Source organism: Aptenodytes patagonicus, chromosome 1 (genome assembly GCF_965638725.1).
Source record: "Aptenodytes patagonicus chromosome 1, bAptPat1.pri.cur, whole genome shotgun sequence".
In the NCBI taxonomy this organism is placed as follows: domain Eukaryota; kingdom Metazoa; phylum Chordata; class Aves; order Sphenisciformes; family Spheniscidae; genus Aptenodytes; species Aptenodytes patagonicus.
The window spans coordinates 77,952,994-77,970,191 of NC_134949.1; the positions used below are offsets into that span (position 1 = coordinate 77,952,994).

The 17,198-nt window shown below is 39.7% G+C and overlaps 1 protein-coding gene across 5 annotated transcripts in view; it reads right to left on the reverse strand.

The window, feature by feature from the left end:
- The window catches only part of SCUBE1 (signal peptide, CUB domain and EGF like domain containing 1), a 223,332-nt gene that overhangs the window by 52,340 nt on the left and 153,794 nt on the right, over positions 1 to 17,198 (reverse strand). For all 5 annotated transcript variants that reach the window (XM_076343880.1, XM_076343872.1, XM_076343862.1 and 2 more), the window contains one exon: positions 4,808 to 4,930. In XM_076343880.1, the coding sequence (XP_076199995.1) occupies positions 4,808 to 4,930 (123 nt within the window). The remainder of the gene's footprint in view (positions 1 to 4,807; positions 4,931 to 17,198) is intronic.

Sequence of the window (17,198 nt, forward strand, 5' to 3'; positions counted from 1 at the left end):
TATAAACCTGCATCACTGAATTTCCTTTGGACAGACACCAGCACTACCAACAGCAGACCATGAGGCCCTGTATTCCAGTGCCTAGTTACGAAAGTCAGTCGCGTTTGTTTAAAATCTGGTAGGAAGGTAGTAAAGAATAACCAATAGTCAAACAAGCAACACATCAAAGCAAATAAAAAATGCTGTCACCTACTGTGTGTGAACAGGTGGCCTTAAAGAAGCCCTGAAAATGCCAGACGGCCCATACAGGTATTCCACATGCCCCAGAGGTACTTTTGCCTGGTGGACAATCCTCTCCTTTTACAGTGGCTGTATCAATTCAAATGGCTGGTGAAAAGGCTACTTGGGCAGACTTCCTTATGGCTGAACATCACGTCTGTGAGATCCAGCAATCATCAAGCCCCACTTAAGCCCGCTTTGGAGGCTGTAAGTGACTAGAATGATGGAAATGCCTTGAACTGCCCCCTGCAAAAGTTTAAATTCCTCAGCGTAGGAGGATTTGGCTCTATTTTGGACAGAGGTGGAGAGGGGCAGAGGGCGAGAGTGTAGATTTTAGCAAGCTGAAGTATTATATGTCGATCACTGGATGTTTCCACTAAAAGCACTTTTTTTCTGAATGTAACTCATCTTTCCAACTCTACCACTCCCTGGAGAGAGTTACGACAAATGTGTGTGCTGTCTCTCCTTGTCTTGTTTTGCAAAAGGCAATTCCTACAGCAGGAAGAGAAAATTATTTATGATAGAATTTCACACATTTTTCTGGGTGCTTAATGAAGCTTGAACTTGAGTGGAGCAGAGAGAGTGCTTATTGTTGAATTTTTTTCAAGATCACCGCACAACAAACAGAAACTGAATAAGCAATTAAGTTAACTGGCTTTAAAACTCATATTGGCTGAGGATTAAGGTAATTATGTCTGCGCTCACACACATTCATTGCAGCTTTAAACAGTCTTGCTTGCTGTTTTGTTGCTGATGTGGTTCTAAAACTAATCTGAGTTGTTGTCCTGCTGTTAATTACTACGAAGGTTACAAACACAAGCTCTCCTTGCTATAAATATAGCTATGTTATTTGTATTACATGCTCAAAGGAGATGCAGGCCTCTCTTGCTAGGTTTATGCAAACAGATCCAACCGTTTCTTCCTGTAGCAAAGAACTTACAATACCATAGACTTAAGGGATCTGTTAAAATAATACACAATAGATGGGTTTGCTATTGTCATACAGTGATTTCACCGTCAAAGGAGAAAAAAAATATGTTTTTAAGTTTGCGTGAAAAGAGAGACTCTGGGAAAGCAGTATCAGTCTCCACAGTATCCCTGGCAGGGCAATGTGGATTCTTCACCTTCTGGGTTACAAATAAGTTTCCTTCTAAATGGCTGGAATGCAGGGGAGGGGAAAGGAAGGGAACCCCCCACATTCTCCTTGTCTAACAAGGAGCCACAGCGTAAGAGCCACTCCCCAGCAGAAGTAATCTGTGATTGACAATGGTTTTCTTTGCAGCCAGGGCTAAAAATGGTTTAGCTGTAAACAGACAAACGCAGAACATTTTAATGCCCTTTACAAATGCAAGGGCTGCTTACACAAGCACTCTACATGCAGGGTGGCTAGCTAGTGGCACCAAGCGAGCAGCAAGTTTCAGAGTTCCTGAAAACTGATGAGTTTTCATATCAGGGTAGGAGCACAAACACAGGAGAAAAAAAAATTTCTGTAATGGGCAGATTCACAAAAACTGGAGGTTTATTCTCCAGGCTGTCCAGGCATTCATATGTGTGACCTTACGCAAGCTGCTATATTTGGCTTCACCCTTCCTGCCTGAAAAACTGAGAGAAATACTTTCCTCTTCACAGAGAGAATGAATGTGTGTAAGGCACTTGGTACGATGGGGTGAGAGCTCTGCAAACAACCAGAACAAAGTCTGAGACTTTGATACAATTTCCCTGCAATCTTAAAGTCGCCTCTGAGGTCTACAGTGAAAGAATATCAAGGAAATGAGGTGAGGTGGGACAACCTCAGAATTTCACAGGGGCTATGAAGAAACCTTTTTATTGAAATACATAAAATTGCCTTGTGCTGAAGTTAATGATCATACGAAGAAAGTTACGCAGCAACAGCTTACTTGTATTTTTCAACAGTTTGAAAAATGTTGCTAACGTGAACTGTAACTCCGTGGCTTTGTTGTTCTTCACTGATTCTTTCCTGTGAATCAGATACAGTCACAGACTTATCCAGGGATTCTGCAGGTCGTAAAAGGGCAAGCTTACCAGCTGTTTCTGTGGGCATTTTGCCTAAGGTTAGCAGAATCTGTTCCTTGATGTTAGTGATGAACTCACTTGGAGATGAACTTCCTGCACACTAGGGAAGCCACCCGAACTAAATAGGACTCAGCCCCAAACAATGTAGACTTCTAAGGTCCTAAATGAGTATTTGGTAAACACGTTGATTCGTAATTGAAAGAAATCTTTATTTTAAAAATGAAAACCAGAGGAGAAAGGCAATGTTGACAGCAGGATTGTAAGTCATAGAAACTCTATTATGAATCAAAACAACAGATGCAACATGAACAACAGCATCTTTTATAAATACAAACTTGACTTTTCTATTTCACACATTGGAAAGGCTAATATGCCCAAAATGAATTTCCCTGAATCTCTCAGTAATGTTCTATGGTCAGTGTTGACTGGCTGTTACCAAAAAAACCCGTGGATTTATATTCCCGCAGAGTCATCAACCCCAAACCACATTTTTCTGTCAGACCTGACATTAATAACTATAACCACTTCCACTAACTATATTCTCTTTGCAGAGGAAGCAGCAAAGTACAGGCGATTCATACATCAGTGATTTCTTGTTCTATATTCACTTGCCTTCTTTCTTTATTAGCAGGCCTACTGACTGCATGAGTCACCAATTATCACCTTAAGCACCAGACAGGAACTAAATTATCACAGTGCTCCCTCCGCAAAGCAGGCATCATACCATGTTTGCTGTAATCAGTCTCTGAGGCCCAAATACCTCAGACTGCAAACAGGAAATAACTTTGTCCTCCCCATTTCACAGTATGAAGAACCAGTGTTTCTGGGACCAGAGGAACTTCTCCAGCCCAAAAATTCTCTGGGCTTGCCCTTATCTATCTGTTTCAGCAACAGATAAGCTACAGTTGACAAATCAGTCAAAGTACCATGTAGAGGCAGACAGAGTGCCTGCCCTTGCTCGCTGGCAGTGGAAAAAGTAGGACGGCCAGATCATGTTTATATTTCCATGGCCGATCACACAAGGGAGAGGAGAAGATCAGCTACTGCTTCATTCTTTGCATGGTATGTACTGTTACTGGCAACCCACTCATTCGGTAGCCCCGGCACACGAAGCAATCAAAACTCAGCTGAACAACATTTACAAAGCTGTTTCCCATTGTCACGATAGAGATCTGATTATTTATAGGTAGCTTTCAAAGCCTATTACTAAGACTTTGCATAATGAACAAATACATTTTGTACCAGCTCTTGCCTAACAAGAATGCAGGGCTTGACTTTTCTCTCGAGTTTTTCACTGGTGTAATTAACAATGACTTCAGTCATGAAACCTCTGACTGATACCACAGTGAGAGCGTGTCACAACACATGAAATTCATGAACCAGAAAGTATTCCTAACTATCTCTAAATACATCATGAAGGGAATGTTTCTTTTTACCATTTTGTCCCTGTTTTTAGCAGGTACATCAAAACCTGACAACTTACCCGTGCCTGACATGATCCTACACTGTTACGTCTGCCTAGTCATGTGGCACTAACTGTGCCACTCTCACCTCTTCCGATCCTGTTCCAGCTTGAAACCGACCTTGCACTGACTCCTTTGTGTCTAATCACACAGTCAGGGTGGAGCAGACTTCTCAGATGATGGAAGTACCAATGACGTGCAATGGAAAATTTTTTGAATGACATATGTATCTTCAGACCTTGGTTTCTCTTTTGTTGATGAACAAAGAAGCTCTAAAACACTAATGCTGTTTTGGACTTCGTAACTTTTACGTGTTCAAAACCCATGCAAATAATTATGTATTAATAAAACAGCAATTCCTGCACAAAATTTTAATTGAATATATCCTCCTTACCCTTCTCTCTCTACTGATGCATGCTCATCTTTCTAGCCTTTTCTAGGAGGCTTTTAAAGAGTAAAGTTACAGAGCTCAAATGCTTGAAGTGTCATTTCTCCAAAGGTACATGGTTAGTACTTAAGTTGGAAATGGTTATGTGCTTAATTAGTCATAGAATATATAACATCATATGACTTAGATAACAAATCATGCACGCACAGCAAACAATATAAAACATACTTCACTGGAATTCTTACAAAACACCTCCATTATCCCTCCATAAACAGATTCTGTCAGGCAAAGGTGAACTCACAAATTAGACTCTTTTTTCAGTTTAAATGTTGCAAATGCTCTATTCCAATAAGTTACTCTAAATGACTCTGGTGTAAATAAGATAAGCTTCTGCCCCACTAAGATCATAGCAAATTAGAGGATTTGAACATAAGGCTTTTCGCCTGAGCCTATTCCACTACACCATGTGGCTTTTCCCACTTCAGCAGGACACTGGCATTCCTACTACTAGAAACATTGAAACAAGACATTTCTAAAAGTCTTCTAACCCCACTTCAGAAAATGGAAATCTGGTAGGTCTTTTCTAACTTTACTTCCTATGAGAGTACGATTAAAACCTGTAGTACAAATGACTTAATTAAAAAATAAATCCACTGAAAATAACATCCTCATTATACAAAGAGTTAAATAAATGAAGTATTACCTTGGCAGGTCCGTTCATCTGTGAGCAGTTTATAGCCTTTCTGGCAGCTGCACTCAAAGCTGCCAACCGTGTTTCGGCAGAAATGGTCGCAGCCACCATTGTTTACCAAGCACTCATCAATATCTGCAAGGAATGAACGGGCAAAAATTTAGTTCACGACAGCAATTCAGTAGTTCAGGGCAGGAGTATAGGAGTTTACTCAGATCCCCAAGGAGGCTGCTGTCCCTGTTAGGAATCAGGCTGGTCAGATGCATCTCTTCCCAAACCTTTCTCGCAAGGCTTACAAAAGAGCTATGGGCTGAGTTGTTCGGGAGACAGAGGTATTTCTCTCAGAACTGGAACCGCCAGATGACCCAAGCTGAGGCACTTTGATGTTAAAGAACATTCAGGGAAGCTTCTTTGTAGATGTAGTGGTCTGCCTGACAGAAGACTTCAGCCTGCGTAAGACGTGAATCCCTTACCTTACATAGGAACTATCAAAACCCAAGAACACATGAAAAATTAAAATAACAACAAACATGAAGTAAAACATATTTGAATTCTGAAAAAATACTTCCATTATCCCTACATGAACAAATGTAGGGATACATTTGTTCAGAATTAGCATTATATGCTAGTTTGTCCATTATGAACACAGTGTCACTGAATACCCATTTTCATGTGTCTAACCTTTTTGATTTGGTATACTAGAAGAGCAACTGCGAGTGCATGTGAAATGTTGCTTCTTCAGTTGTTCTGAAGGCAGAGCACCTATTGCCTTTATTTGAAAGCCATATATATGTATGAAGGACGGGATCAATGGCTCTTACTTTAAATAACGATTACAAAGTGCATTGATGAACTTGATAAGACCTCTGTTCTGAATTTCAGACTGGTGATTCTACTTTCCTCCACCTTATAACTTCTCCCAAAGGTGTTGAAGAACTGGAATGACCAGTCCCTTTTCCATTCCATAAAAGCTTGTGCATATATAATAGGTCACAGAACCTCATTTGAAATACAGGGCCTCTTTCCATCCTCCCCAACTTATAAAACCATGGATCCACGTTTATTTGAAAAAGAAAAAAAGTACTTTTTTTTTTTCAGAAGAAGAACAGTGCCAAAAAATAGCTCTTTTTAGGGATGTATACAGTGAAGAAGTAATATGTCATAGAGCCTTGGCTGCTCACTTATGGAAGTGAAAACAAGATCTTTCAGAGAAGCGAGTGGAGAGTGATGTTTCCTATTGAAAAGCCTCTTGCCTAACAGCTTTGAAACTTTGAGGTAACAGCTGGCCATTTAAAAAGCAAATCTTGCAAAATGCAAATCTAGGTGCCAAAAGAGCTAATGTGTGGAGATGGAAATTTATCAAAGACAGCATGATGCTGGTGAATGAAGGGCACATTTAAAAATTATTTGAATTTAAGATGACTTTTAGTGGATGTCATTCATTCATTTTTGAAAACATATGATTACCAACGTGGGAGAGTAGTATGGCTCTTACCACATTTCTGCATGTAAAATATAAACAGCAGCAAGAGGAGTGAGGAGGTAAATCTAGAAATTCTAACAGCTGAGAGGCAAATTCAGCCCTCTTTTCTAAATGGCACTTTGCTGCACTGACATTGACAGAAATACGCTCAGGAGGACGTACTACTCAAATAAGCAAGAACAATGTATATTGTTATAAAGGTTTGCTTATGAGTTCCATTTGTGGCAAAGAAAGCAAATTTGCTCTGAGACCCTCTGAACTAATACTACTGCTTATTACTTTTGTGTCTGGTTCTGCAGAGGAGTGGCTTTTGCATTCAGTCCTATTAAAAGCATGAGGGTAAAAAGGTAGGTAGCAGCTGTGGTGGTATTATGCCCCCGAGTCCTTTGCACAAAGCCAGCTCAAATCTTTATGTCTCGGGTAACAAAGCTCTCAAAGTGATCTGAAACCAGCAGTCATGTTTGTTGTCTGTGGTCCTCCAGTTTTGGTGATTAGGCTAGCCAAGAACAGTCAACCTTAGGCTCCCAACCTGATAAATCTGGTAAAGAACATACTGAAGGTTGCTCTACATACTACCATGAGACTGGAGGCAGCAACCCATTTGGTTTCAGCTGTGAGCATCAGCACAGGTCAAGATCAGCTGTGAAATCACAAGATTCGTTGGCCCAATTCCTGCAGGCTGGCATTTCCATTTGTAGAAGTGATTCCTCCCAGCTCCAGTATGTGCAACTGGGACTGCGTTGCAGGTCTTATGATGGATTACCACAGCAGTCCCATCCTTTTGCACAGCACAGGTGTACCTAAGTATAGTTTAGCTTGCCCTGACAAAACTGATGGACAAATGCAATTGTGAATTAAAATTACTAATATATTATGCATCATAAACACACAGAGTAGTCATCCATCATGGAGAAGATCTCTTTTACCCATGATAAGAACAACATGACCTTTGGGCTACTCTGCTGCCTGAGATTGCTTGAAGCAGAAATTACTTGCAGCCTGTCAAACACCATTCTGAAGTAAGGATTGATGTTTTAAACGATGGCCCCTGGATTTCACATGTTAAATTCCAAATTCCAGTCTCACTAACTTTCTTTTCAGGGTCTCTGAAAACCATAAGGGACAAAAATGAAACTCTCCTGGCCTCAGAGGGTAGATTTGAAGCTGTTAATCACTGTAATTCCACTGACAATGCAGCATATCAGTTTTACACCAGCAATTCTTTGGAATAATCCTGAACCAGGACCTGGGTAAAACATGGGAGAGTCCACAGGAAAAGAAAGTATTTATTCATTTCTTCTAGCTGGAAAACATGACGTGGCCTTTTGAAACCAGGACCATCAAAACAGAATAGAGGTCAAAACTGTTAGCTGCAAAAACATTCTAAATAACACAAACAGCGCCAATGTCTCTGCTTTCACTGTATTTCTTTCCACGGCCATAACAAGACTGACAAGGCATGTAAAAATTATTTCACTCTATGGAGAGCAGTGCATTGCTGCATTTCACTTGAAAGAGAGCAGTATCCAACCGTATCATGTCTAACTGGTTCATAGAAATTGCACCAAGTCTATATCCCCACTATTTTTCTTTCCATAGCTATAAATAATTCATGTTATGAGCCATGTGAAAATAAATGATTCCACTGTGTGAGAAGGTGAGGCCCCATCTATCTTTAAACTGACTGGTACCCAACTTTGTCAAGTGCCTATTGTGAACTTCACAGAGTATGCATGGCTGCCTGTCATGTAGGGAAAGAAAACGCAGTGGAAACCCATCATGGTATCTCTACCAGCTTTGAAATTACTTAGTCAAATCTCCCCATACTCTTACTGGGACTGTCTGTAGAGGAGTCATAAACCCGGTGTCTTCAAACATGGTTCTCAAGTGGCTCCTTTTCAACTGATGACGCAGGTTGCAGAAGAATGGCTCAAACTTTCCACAGTGCTCTGCTTCCCTGTATCCCCAGGAATGCAAAACTATATAAAGAACTGTATTTCTCCATGGGGGGTTGTATGTAAAATGCCCTGATGATCAGTGTTCAGACAACGTGCTGGTCATTTCAGACTAGGTGGTCTGATGGGCTTTCAGTGCATTAGCAATGAAATCCCAAAGGATTTCTCTTAATGCAGTAAGTCAATATCGTTAAATGATACCTTGCTCATACAAGCTGCTGATCGGCTACAAATACCAACTGATGTGCCCGGCACAAATGGGCCACATGTAGAAATGGAAAATACAGACCAATGAAAAACCACAAAAGCATTAAAATTTACTACTCAAAAATGTCAGGTGGAGGTATGGCATAACAGGCAACTAAGCACTCAAGCCTCCCATTAGCACTGAGAATGGTTCATTCCCCTCCCCCATGCAATTAAAAACACACAAAAGCAAACATACGATTTGCAGAAAGGTAGCTAAAACCTTCTTTAAAGTTGTAATATTTGGGGAAAAAAGCAGTCGTAAATATTAGCCTGAGGATGGAATTCAGCAGCACCATCACAAAAGCTGTGGGCCTGTCTGAACCCAGAAAGAAACCCTGGGTCACCTTGCTATTCACAAACAGTGGAGAAGTTCCACTCCAGCTTCTGTGACTCGCTGTCATCTCCGTGTGCATTGTTAAATGTAAGTCCAGGCTTGCAGCAAATCCCATAAGCAAAGGCCTGGCATCAAGACAGACACTGTGGTGAAGTCAAGCACGGCTACTCTCTGGACCTGCTTATGTGACCCTAGAGCCTTGCGGCATTTGCTAATAAGTGACAGTCTTGGTACACAGATCCAAGTACTCTTTTAAAATGCCCTTTCTTTGTAGTTATTTTGCAAAGCTCTCCATCTTCTTTTGGACACTTAAAAGCTAATTTCAGAAGAATGGAAGGGGTAATAATTTTAGAAGAATGAGGAAGGAATAAATAAAATAAAATATTTCTGAAATAAGCGATTATCCGAAGTTTTCTCAGGATCTCAAAATATGAGGGAGGCAGTGGAATCAGCTTTAAATAAAACTTTTCAGCTTTAAATAAAGGAACAGAAACTCAGATACTTTGTTATAAGTTGCATAGCCACAATTTGACTAGACGAAAATGCAGTCCGTTATTTTTCTTTTCATGTCCTTATGAAGATTAATGGGAATGACTGCTCCTATTCCACTTGTACCTTTTTAAGCTCTGCTCAGTGTAATTCATATTTGGAAGGACCTGGTTCTGATCAGGGTGCATGTGTGCATGTGTATGCGCATGTGTGCATATAAACTCACAAAGATTTGCCTTCCTGCATACAAGTCAGAGAACAAATTAAAAAGTAGGGATTTTAGGCAACTTAGAATTTAACGTCTCATATAAGCTGCTTAAAGGCAACTGAAAGGGTAATCAACGTGCAATCTTCACTTAGCTGTTGAACAATGATGGATACGGAGATTTCCAAAGCCTCATCACAGGCGGAAGCGAGGCTTCTCCTTTCAATGGCTGGACAAATATTTGAACTGATTGTGTCTGTCTAATCCTTTGCAGTTTTAAAATGCTACCTAGCTCCAGGAAAATAATATACTCCCAGATCAACCTAAAATGATTACGGAAACTTCATACCCTTCTTGTTTTTATTAATGACAGCATGTTAGGATTAATAATGCTATTACCAGCATACAGTGGACATCAATATAGACATATTTTCTGCAAACTGGGCTAGTCTGCTAGTTCTTATTCCCTGCTTTCATAATTTTCCTTTGCTTTTCTTTCCTTCTCTTTTCTCATGCTTCTACAAATCACCACTATCCCCTAAACCTTGTAACTAGCGTTGCCTTGTTGACACAGGTATTAGGTCCCTGATGCAGGCAGACCGCAAGGTACTTTATAAAGCAGCAACAAAACTTTTTAACCCCATGTCAGAGGTGGGGAAATAGAGGCACAGACAAAACAAACACACTCATCCACACTTGAATCCAAGCCCAGTGCACAACCCAACGGACTACCTTGCTTAGACAATGTGTCAATCAGCACAGGCTCGCACAAAACACAAGTTGTTCTATGGCTCTACATTACAAATATTACCAAAGCCACCAATGCTCAGATTGCAATTATTTTAATATTTGTCTGTCACTTTGCAATAAAACTTGAAATATATTGAGTAACTCAGGATTAACATAAGCATAACCTATCAGGCTACACTTGCAATGCTCTAAATAACATTTTCCACAGTGTCTTAAATAATGCATGCCAGGGTTATTTTATTAAGGTATAAAGATAATTTAATATCCTCAGACTCACTGGATTCAGTGCCACTGTGAGAAAATCTAAATCAAAGTAGAACTTAGGTTCTGCTGTTCCCTCCAGAAAACATCGAGCCAGCTGTTGTGGTTTACAGGGAGTTAGAAGTTCTAGTTCCAGTTTTACAATGGGTTTATCTTGCAGTTCGGGCAAGTTTTAACACTCCTCCGCTTTACTTCATCTGTATAATTGCCAATTATACCAATCTGTATTGGTAATTATCACTTGATATTTTCAGGACCAATACTATAAAATGGATTATTATAATTAACAAAGCATTATGAATCAAAGTCATTTACTGTCAAAATTTTTTAGTCAAATTACAGTTGTTTTTAATTTGTGGTCTGGGCTTCTGAATGGTTTGATACAGCAGCATGTTCCATGCTGGTAGTGTTCTGCCGTGCAAGATTTTGTGACTATGTGCTGAACGGTACGGCCGTCTTTACTTTATGAAGTACATGTGCTGTTCCACCACTCTACCCGTGACTGCATAGTTCATTGCCTCTAACATGCTTTGCATGTTTCAGGGAGGAATAATTCTATTTATGCAGTGTCTTCTACTTGAGGATTTCAAAGGCCAACATCTTATCAGCTTCATTACATTAAACCTACACAACACTTCTGCAGGAGAGATAAGTTTAATTAATTCTCCTTTAACAAATGTGAGACTGAGGCAGGTAGGGCAATGTGTGACTTCTCTGCATCAGATAGCTACAAAATGAAATAAGGCATATATTACAGTACCTCTAATTTGAGTTTTGCACTTCAGCGACATCTTCATTTTCCCTCCCACAGTGCTAATTAACTGTAATGTATGATAATCATTACTGAACTGAAGTTCTACTAAGTAGCAAATGAAAGTTCTCTGTTTAATTAGCTTTATGGCTAGGTTGTGGGGCAAGGCATTTTCCTAATTAACAGAATTAAAACTCGACTAGGCAGACAGGAATGAGTATAATTAAAATTTAATCTCCCTCATCCTGAAAACAGGCTGCCCACAAAATAGAGAGCTTTGTGTAAATGCTCTTAGAGCATGGAAAGGTTGAGGCAGGTTTCAACACATTTCTCTCATGTCACTTTCTCCATTTTCACCTGTTATCTTTGCAATTTCACGAAGAAACCTGTCTTCCAACCCAGATGGTAATCTGTCACGTATGGATTTAGGTGTCAGCTATTCTCCTCCAGGACATATCCACTCTGACATTATCCACCAACCAATCAATAAAAGAGTCTGCCAGGCTGCCAAGAGATCAATCACCTTGTAAAACAAACATTATGTCCTATTATTTTCTTATTACAGTTAATTAGATTTATAAAGCACAAAAAGCTTCGAAAGTGAAAAACTTAGAAATGCTGTCAGAATAGTTTAGGCCCTGATTTCTCATATGTGAAAGGGAAGGGATTTACTAAATCTAATGTGAAAAGAAAGGATTTTCATTTAAAATTTTTGCTGAACACTGAATTCTTTTTTAAACTTAAAAACATGTTAGTGCAATGCTAAAAACCCAAACAGTGCAAGCTGTCTTAGGCTGTGACACCAGAATGCGAAGTGGACTGGAGACATAAAGACATAGACTGATAGAGTCTTTTACTGTCTAGGCTGAGCTAAATGCAAAAACTATGCCCCCCCCCCCAAAAAAAAAAAAAGAAAAAAAGAAAGAGACATAAGAATCCCAGAAAATAAAGTTAGTTTTCCTCCTACTGTAACATTTTATCAATCAAAATGCTTCTTATAAAACACTGGAGAGGGAGAAGTAATTGTGCAGTTAAGACTCCCATCTGTATTTGAGGACAACAAATAACATCTCTCTGTTTTACAAACCATGTGGAAAGTACATCAGACTCTGGGAAACTCAGATGGTCACAATGACCGTGTAAGTACACGCAGACCTAGAGGCTGTGGTTAAAATGGTGGTACAGAATTGTGCAAATACATTGGGCTGACTACTTACTTACCTTAATTATTCACACAGCCACTATGACCATAATAACTCTAAGTTTAATGTTTCTGCATTTTATGCAGGAGGAGCTGAGGCAGAAGTTGCTAAAGGTTACACACAATGGCAACAGTAAATGAGTTAGTTCAGTGTCTCTTAAGGTATAAATCAGACAAAACTGGGGAGCTGACATCCCTGGGCACCTTTTCTGTACTAGGTCTCACTAAAAAACAAGGCCTTGCTCTTACAGTATCCAATTTTTCCATGTAATCTCAATGAATAGCACAGGGGCAAGTGAGCAAGCTGTGCACTATTGGACCAAGAAACAAGAATCCCTAGACTTAGCATATTAACTCAATTTACCTTTACTCATTGGTGTTTTCATTTCCCCTCCTTGGAATTGCTATCTGCTCAGGAAAGTTGTGTGCTTATTTCCAAGAATCTCAGTTTGCTTCTAAAAATTGTGTTTGATTTAATGAAATAAAATTTAAAAATAAAACTGGTATTAAGGACAGCTGAAGATACTGATGCTCTCTAAAATCCCATTGAAACTATGCTAGCTTTCCTATGATAAAGCTACTCCTGCTGAAAAGGACAGCTGAATGCAATTAGCCCATGATAATTCAAATGCCTCGTAGCTGATAATGAATCAAAGAAAATTGGCTGGTGACCAAAAATTAACCCTCCAAAACTTTTTGAAGACGTTACTTCAACCAACCAGGGATCAGTTCTGTACCTGGGAAGACAAATACTTCACTGAGAGCAGGATCTAGCCATACAAAAAACAAGCTGTATTTTATGATGAAAAAAGCAATAATAAAAGAATGAAAAAAAATACTGTAAGTTTTGAATGTTAGTAGCTATGATTATGTGAGTAGTCAACCCCCAAATTACAGAAAGCACAGCACACTTTTACATAATAAACTGTGGTTGCTGATCCTCAGGGAGCTTTATATTGCTGAATAAATGCAAGGTCTTTTCAACAACTGAAATGCAAAATATGACCCTCCCAAGCATTAATTTAAAGGATTTGGCATTTTCAAAGGGGAGGTTCACAAAGACAAATAACAACTGCAAGTTTCCAGGGAACAGGGATATTGCCTAGTCATGAAAAAACCCTAACTTAGTACACATGAATTTATTTTGTGGGGATAGATGGAACCCTTGGGAGGGAACAAAACTGAATGAGTTACATGGCAGCTGACCCAAGTCTGCAATTTTTTAATGGAAGATAATCTGTTCTATTATATTTGTCTGTCATGAACAAGTCTACAGCAGACAAATGAATTGTATGTCTTTAACCTAAAAAAAAAAGGTAATCTCCCCCAAAATAGGGAAGGGGCAGTGAAAGTTTCACACACATTCTGGAGTAGATAAATTTGCAGCAACAGTTAGAAGGCAGATATTATCCACAGTTTTATTTCTTGGATTCTGCTCTCCACCCTCTCTTCTTTTTTTTTGTCTTCCATTCCATTTTCTTCTTTCTGACAAATTTCACCTGTGTTAGTATCTAAAATTTGCATTTCTTCTCATTTTTTTAAATCCCATGGGTTTATCATTTCATTTTTCCTCTCTGTGGCCTGGAACTTCAATTCTCTCTTAGAAAGTCTGGATCAAATTATGCCTATATATCTAAAATTCACTGTTCTGATGCCCAGTCTACATACACACCCATCAGTCAGAGTCCAATTGCTCACTTTTCTGATCCCCTCCCTCGGCTTCTGACCACTTGCAGCCACCTACCACCAAGAGTATTCTATCTTTTCCTCCCCCAATCCCACACATTTTCTGCTGGTGACCAGCATCTTTCTGTGTCTGCAACATCTCCTCCACTACCTATGGTTTTACCACCAACCCTCCTGACCCTTCTCCTCTCTCTATGCCTCCCTCTGCCCCTCAGTCAGACGCTCTGCCACCTTATCACGTGCCAGCTTTGCCTCTGCACCGACAACAGTCAGCTCCCTCTTTTCTGTAAAAAAGTGGGGAAAAAAATAGAATCCTAATTCTGAGTCACCTCCCAGTCTTATCAAGCCTTGAAACAGTTGTTTCCAGGGCAGCAGCGCTGGGCCAGATGACTGTGGCCCCCTCACTGGACACGACACAGAGCTTTCTACTGAGCTGCTGCAGCTGCCTGCCAGATGCTGTTACCATTTTCCTCACGCTGGGTTGATCTTATTTGTTCTTTGTCTTGAGACTGGGTAACATCCATGTAATCACATAAAATGACTGTGGCCTCAGCAATAAGGCTGTCATAGACAGGCCTTAATGTTTGCTTCTTTAATCCACATTTAGGTAGCTACATTGAAAATGTTTTTGTAGCTACCTGGGAGCTTGTGCTCTGGTCTGATTTCCTAGTCTTATCCATCTCTTCTAAAACAAGCAGCTCTTTTGATAAACTGAACTTGACCATTGCTCTTCCATCAGTTACTCAGTCTTCCCTCTCTCAGTTGTGATCTTTATGAGGTTTTTTTTTGCACACAGGTGGTCTTGCATCTTGCTCAAGTTCTACCAAAACAAAAATAAACTCAAAACTGCCTCTGTTATTTAATATTCCCTTTTCGCTTTAGTCTTCTATTTGTCACTCCTATCAAATAAATTTAGAAAATTTCATTTGCATCTTCTTCTTTCACCAACTACAAGTCTACCTGTTACCTCTGCAGTGTAGTCCATGCATATGGTTGATTCATACGCCAAAGAATTCCCTGTAGAAGCATTTACCGGGTTGCACTATAACACAATCTTCTCGGTGCTTTCCCAAAAAGGTTACAAAGTGTGTGTTCTCAGAAACTCTTGCCAGTACGCAAGCACTGAACAGGACCACTGTTTTCATGACAAAAGTCCTCATTTTCCTCTCATTTAATGTTGTTTTCGTTATTTTTTTCTTTGGTTAGGCAGCTGCATCTATTGTTCCATAGTCCTAAATCACCCACTGTCTGCCTTTGGTCACCTCTTTCGCACAAATGCCTCTATTTTCTTTATCATACGGGTTTTGTCAGAAGAAAAGGAGTATTGGGAAGGGGCAGAGACAGGGAGATCCTTTGCTGCTGCTGCAACATCTACCCAGAAAATCTGTTGGTTTCCATAAATGACTTGAGCAGTTTGAGATTCACACAAATCTGCCTTTACCAAGAAGCTATCTGCTTGCTTCCTGAAAATGGCATGTGATCTCATGATGCTTTAACTATGCAGAAGCACTAGAAAATGGTCAGAACTTGTTTGTCAGAAGGCATTTTAGAGAAAATTCAGCTATTTTAATTGAACATTTAATTGCACATTTAATCTGTGCATCACTTATATAGAAAATGACTATTTTTGTTCCTCCTAAAAGCACTAGTCTAGTTACTGGAGGACCCACATTTTCATTACCATCATTCTTCACATCAGTCACATGTTCATGAATTTATTTAGGTGCTGACTTCTCATACAAGGTAAAGACGTTCCTCTGTCCATTCTCCATTCTGTGTCATACAATTTATGCATGCAAACATATAAGAGGTTTTTGTATTTAATTTTTTTTCTTGTTTTTAGGATAGCAGACAGACCTCAGCCACAAGACTTGTATTTGCCTTGTGTTCAGCATGGAGAGGGCAAAGGTATTTTTTATTTTGATTCATGGCTGTAGTAGCTTGTGATCATATCTGATCTCTTCTATTTTCTGATAGCTCTTTGCTTACATGTGCAGAGAAGCAAACTCAAATGGTGTTTATATTTGAACATGCACTTATTTCTAGTTACAAACACTGATAAGTTGTTATAGCTTGACTGCAGAGTCATGTAAGGGGTCTGATGGAAGTAGAGCTGCTGGATAATGAATCATGAAAACTAGATCTTGATTTGACTATTGGGAAGTTTACTCTTGGTTTAAGTTGATGAGAAGCAGGGAGAAAGTCATCAGGGAGAAAGAATGGCTCAAAATAAACCACTTCAGTAAACACTTAAGGGTTGTTAAAAGACAACACATACTTTAATAACTAACTTCTAAAATTCTACCCCCGACTCCAGACAGCTTGTGAACTGGCTTTGACAAACAGGCTACTGACTGCTGATGATAAAAATCAAGGAAGTCTGATCCTTCTGGAGTAGGATGTTTTTCTGAGGGAGTGACACAGAAAGTAGAAGGAAACCAGAGAGGCACTGGAATTTTGTGCTGCCTTGACTTTCACATGTGAGTGGAGAACACAGGCCTCTCTGCGCCACTGTATTAACACCCCCTTTTTTCTTGTATTTTGTTTCTATTGTTGAGATCAAGAAGAGTCACTTTATTCCTCACTGGTCAGACTCTGAAGGGAAATGGAATGGGTAACCCAGTCCAGATATATTTTCAAGGCAAGTAAAGTGGATACCCTATAGGCTGGGATTAGACTATTTGCATGTGCTTATGAGCATGTTATTGCGATAGGATATGAGTTCAGAGGGTGCCAGCTGTTCCATGTTATTTCCCAATGCACATACCTTTAAGCTTGTGCAAATAGGAGGTAGCTTAGCCATACGATGTAAAACCTCTAATCCCATCAGGAATTACCAAAGCTGAGGTGCTTATTTTTCCTTGGGGTCACCTATTCTTCTGACCATATTCTAAAAAATGGGACACTGTGGGATTCCTGAGAGAAGTAAAAGGCACAAGGTCCAAAATCAAAGTTGATGACCACTGAGAGCTGATGAATAGAAGAGAGGACAGACATTCTAGTTCGGTATCCATGGCAGGGGCAATATGGGCCTTGGGG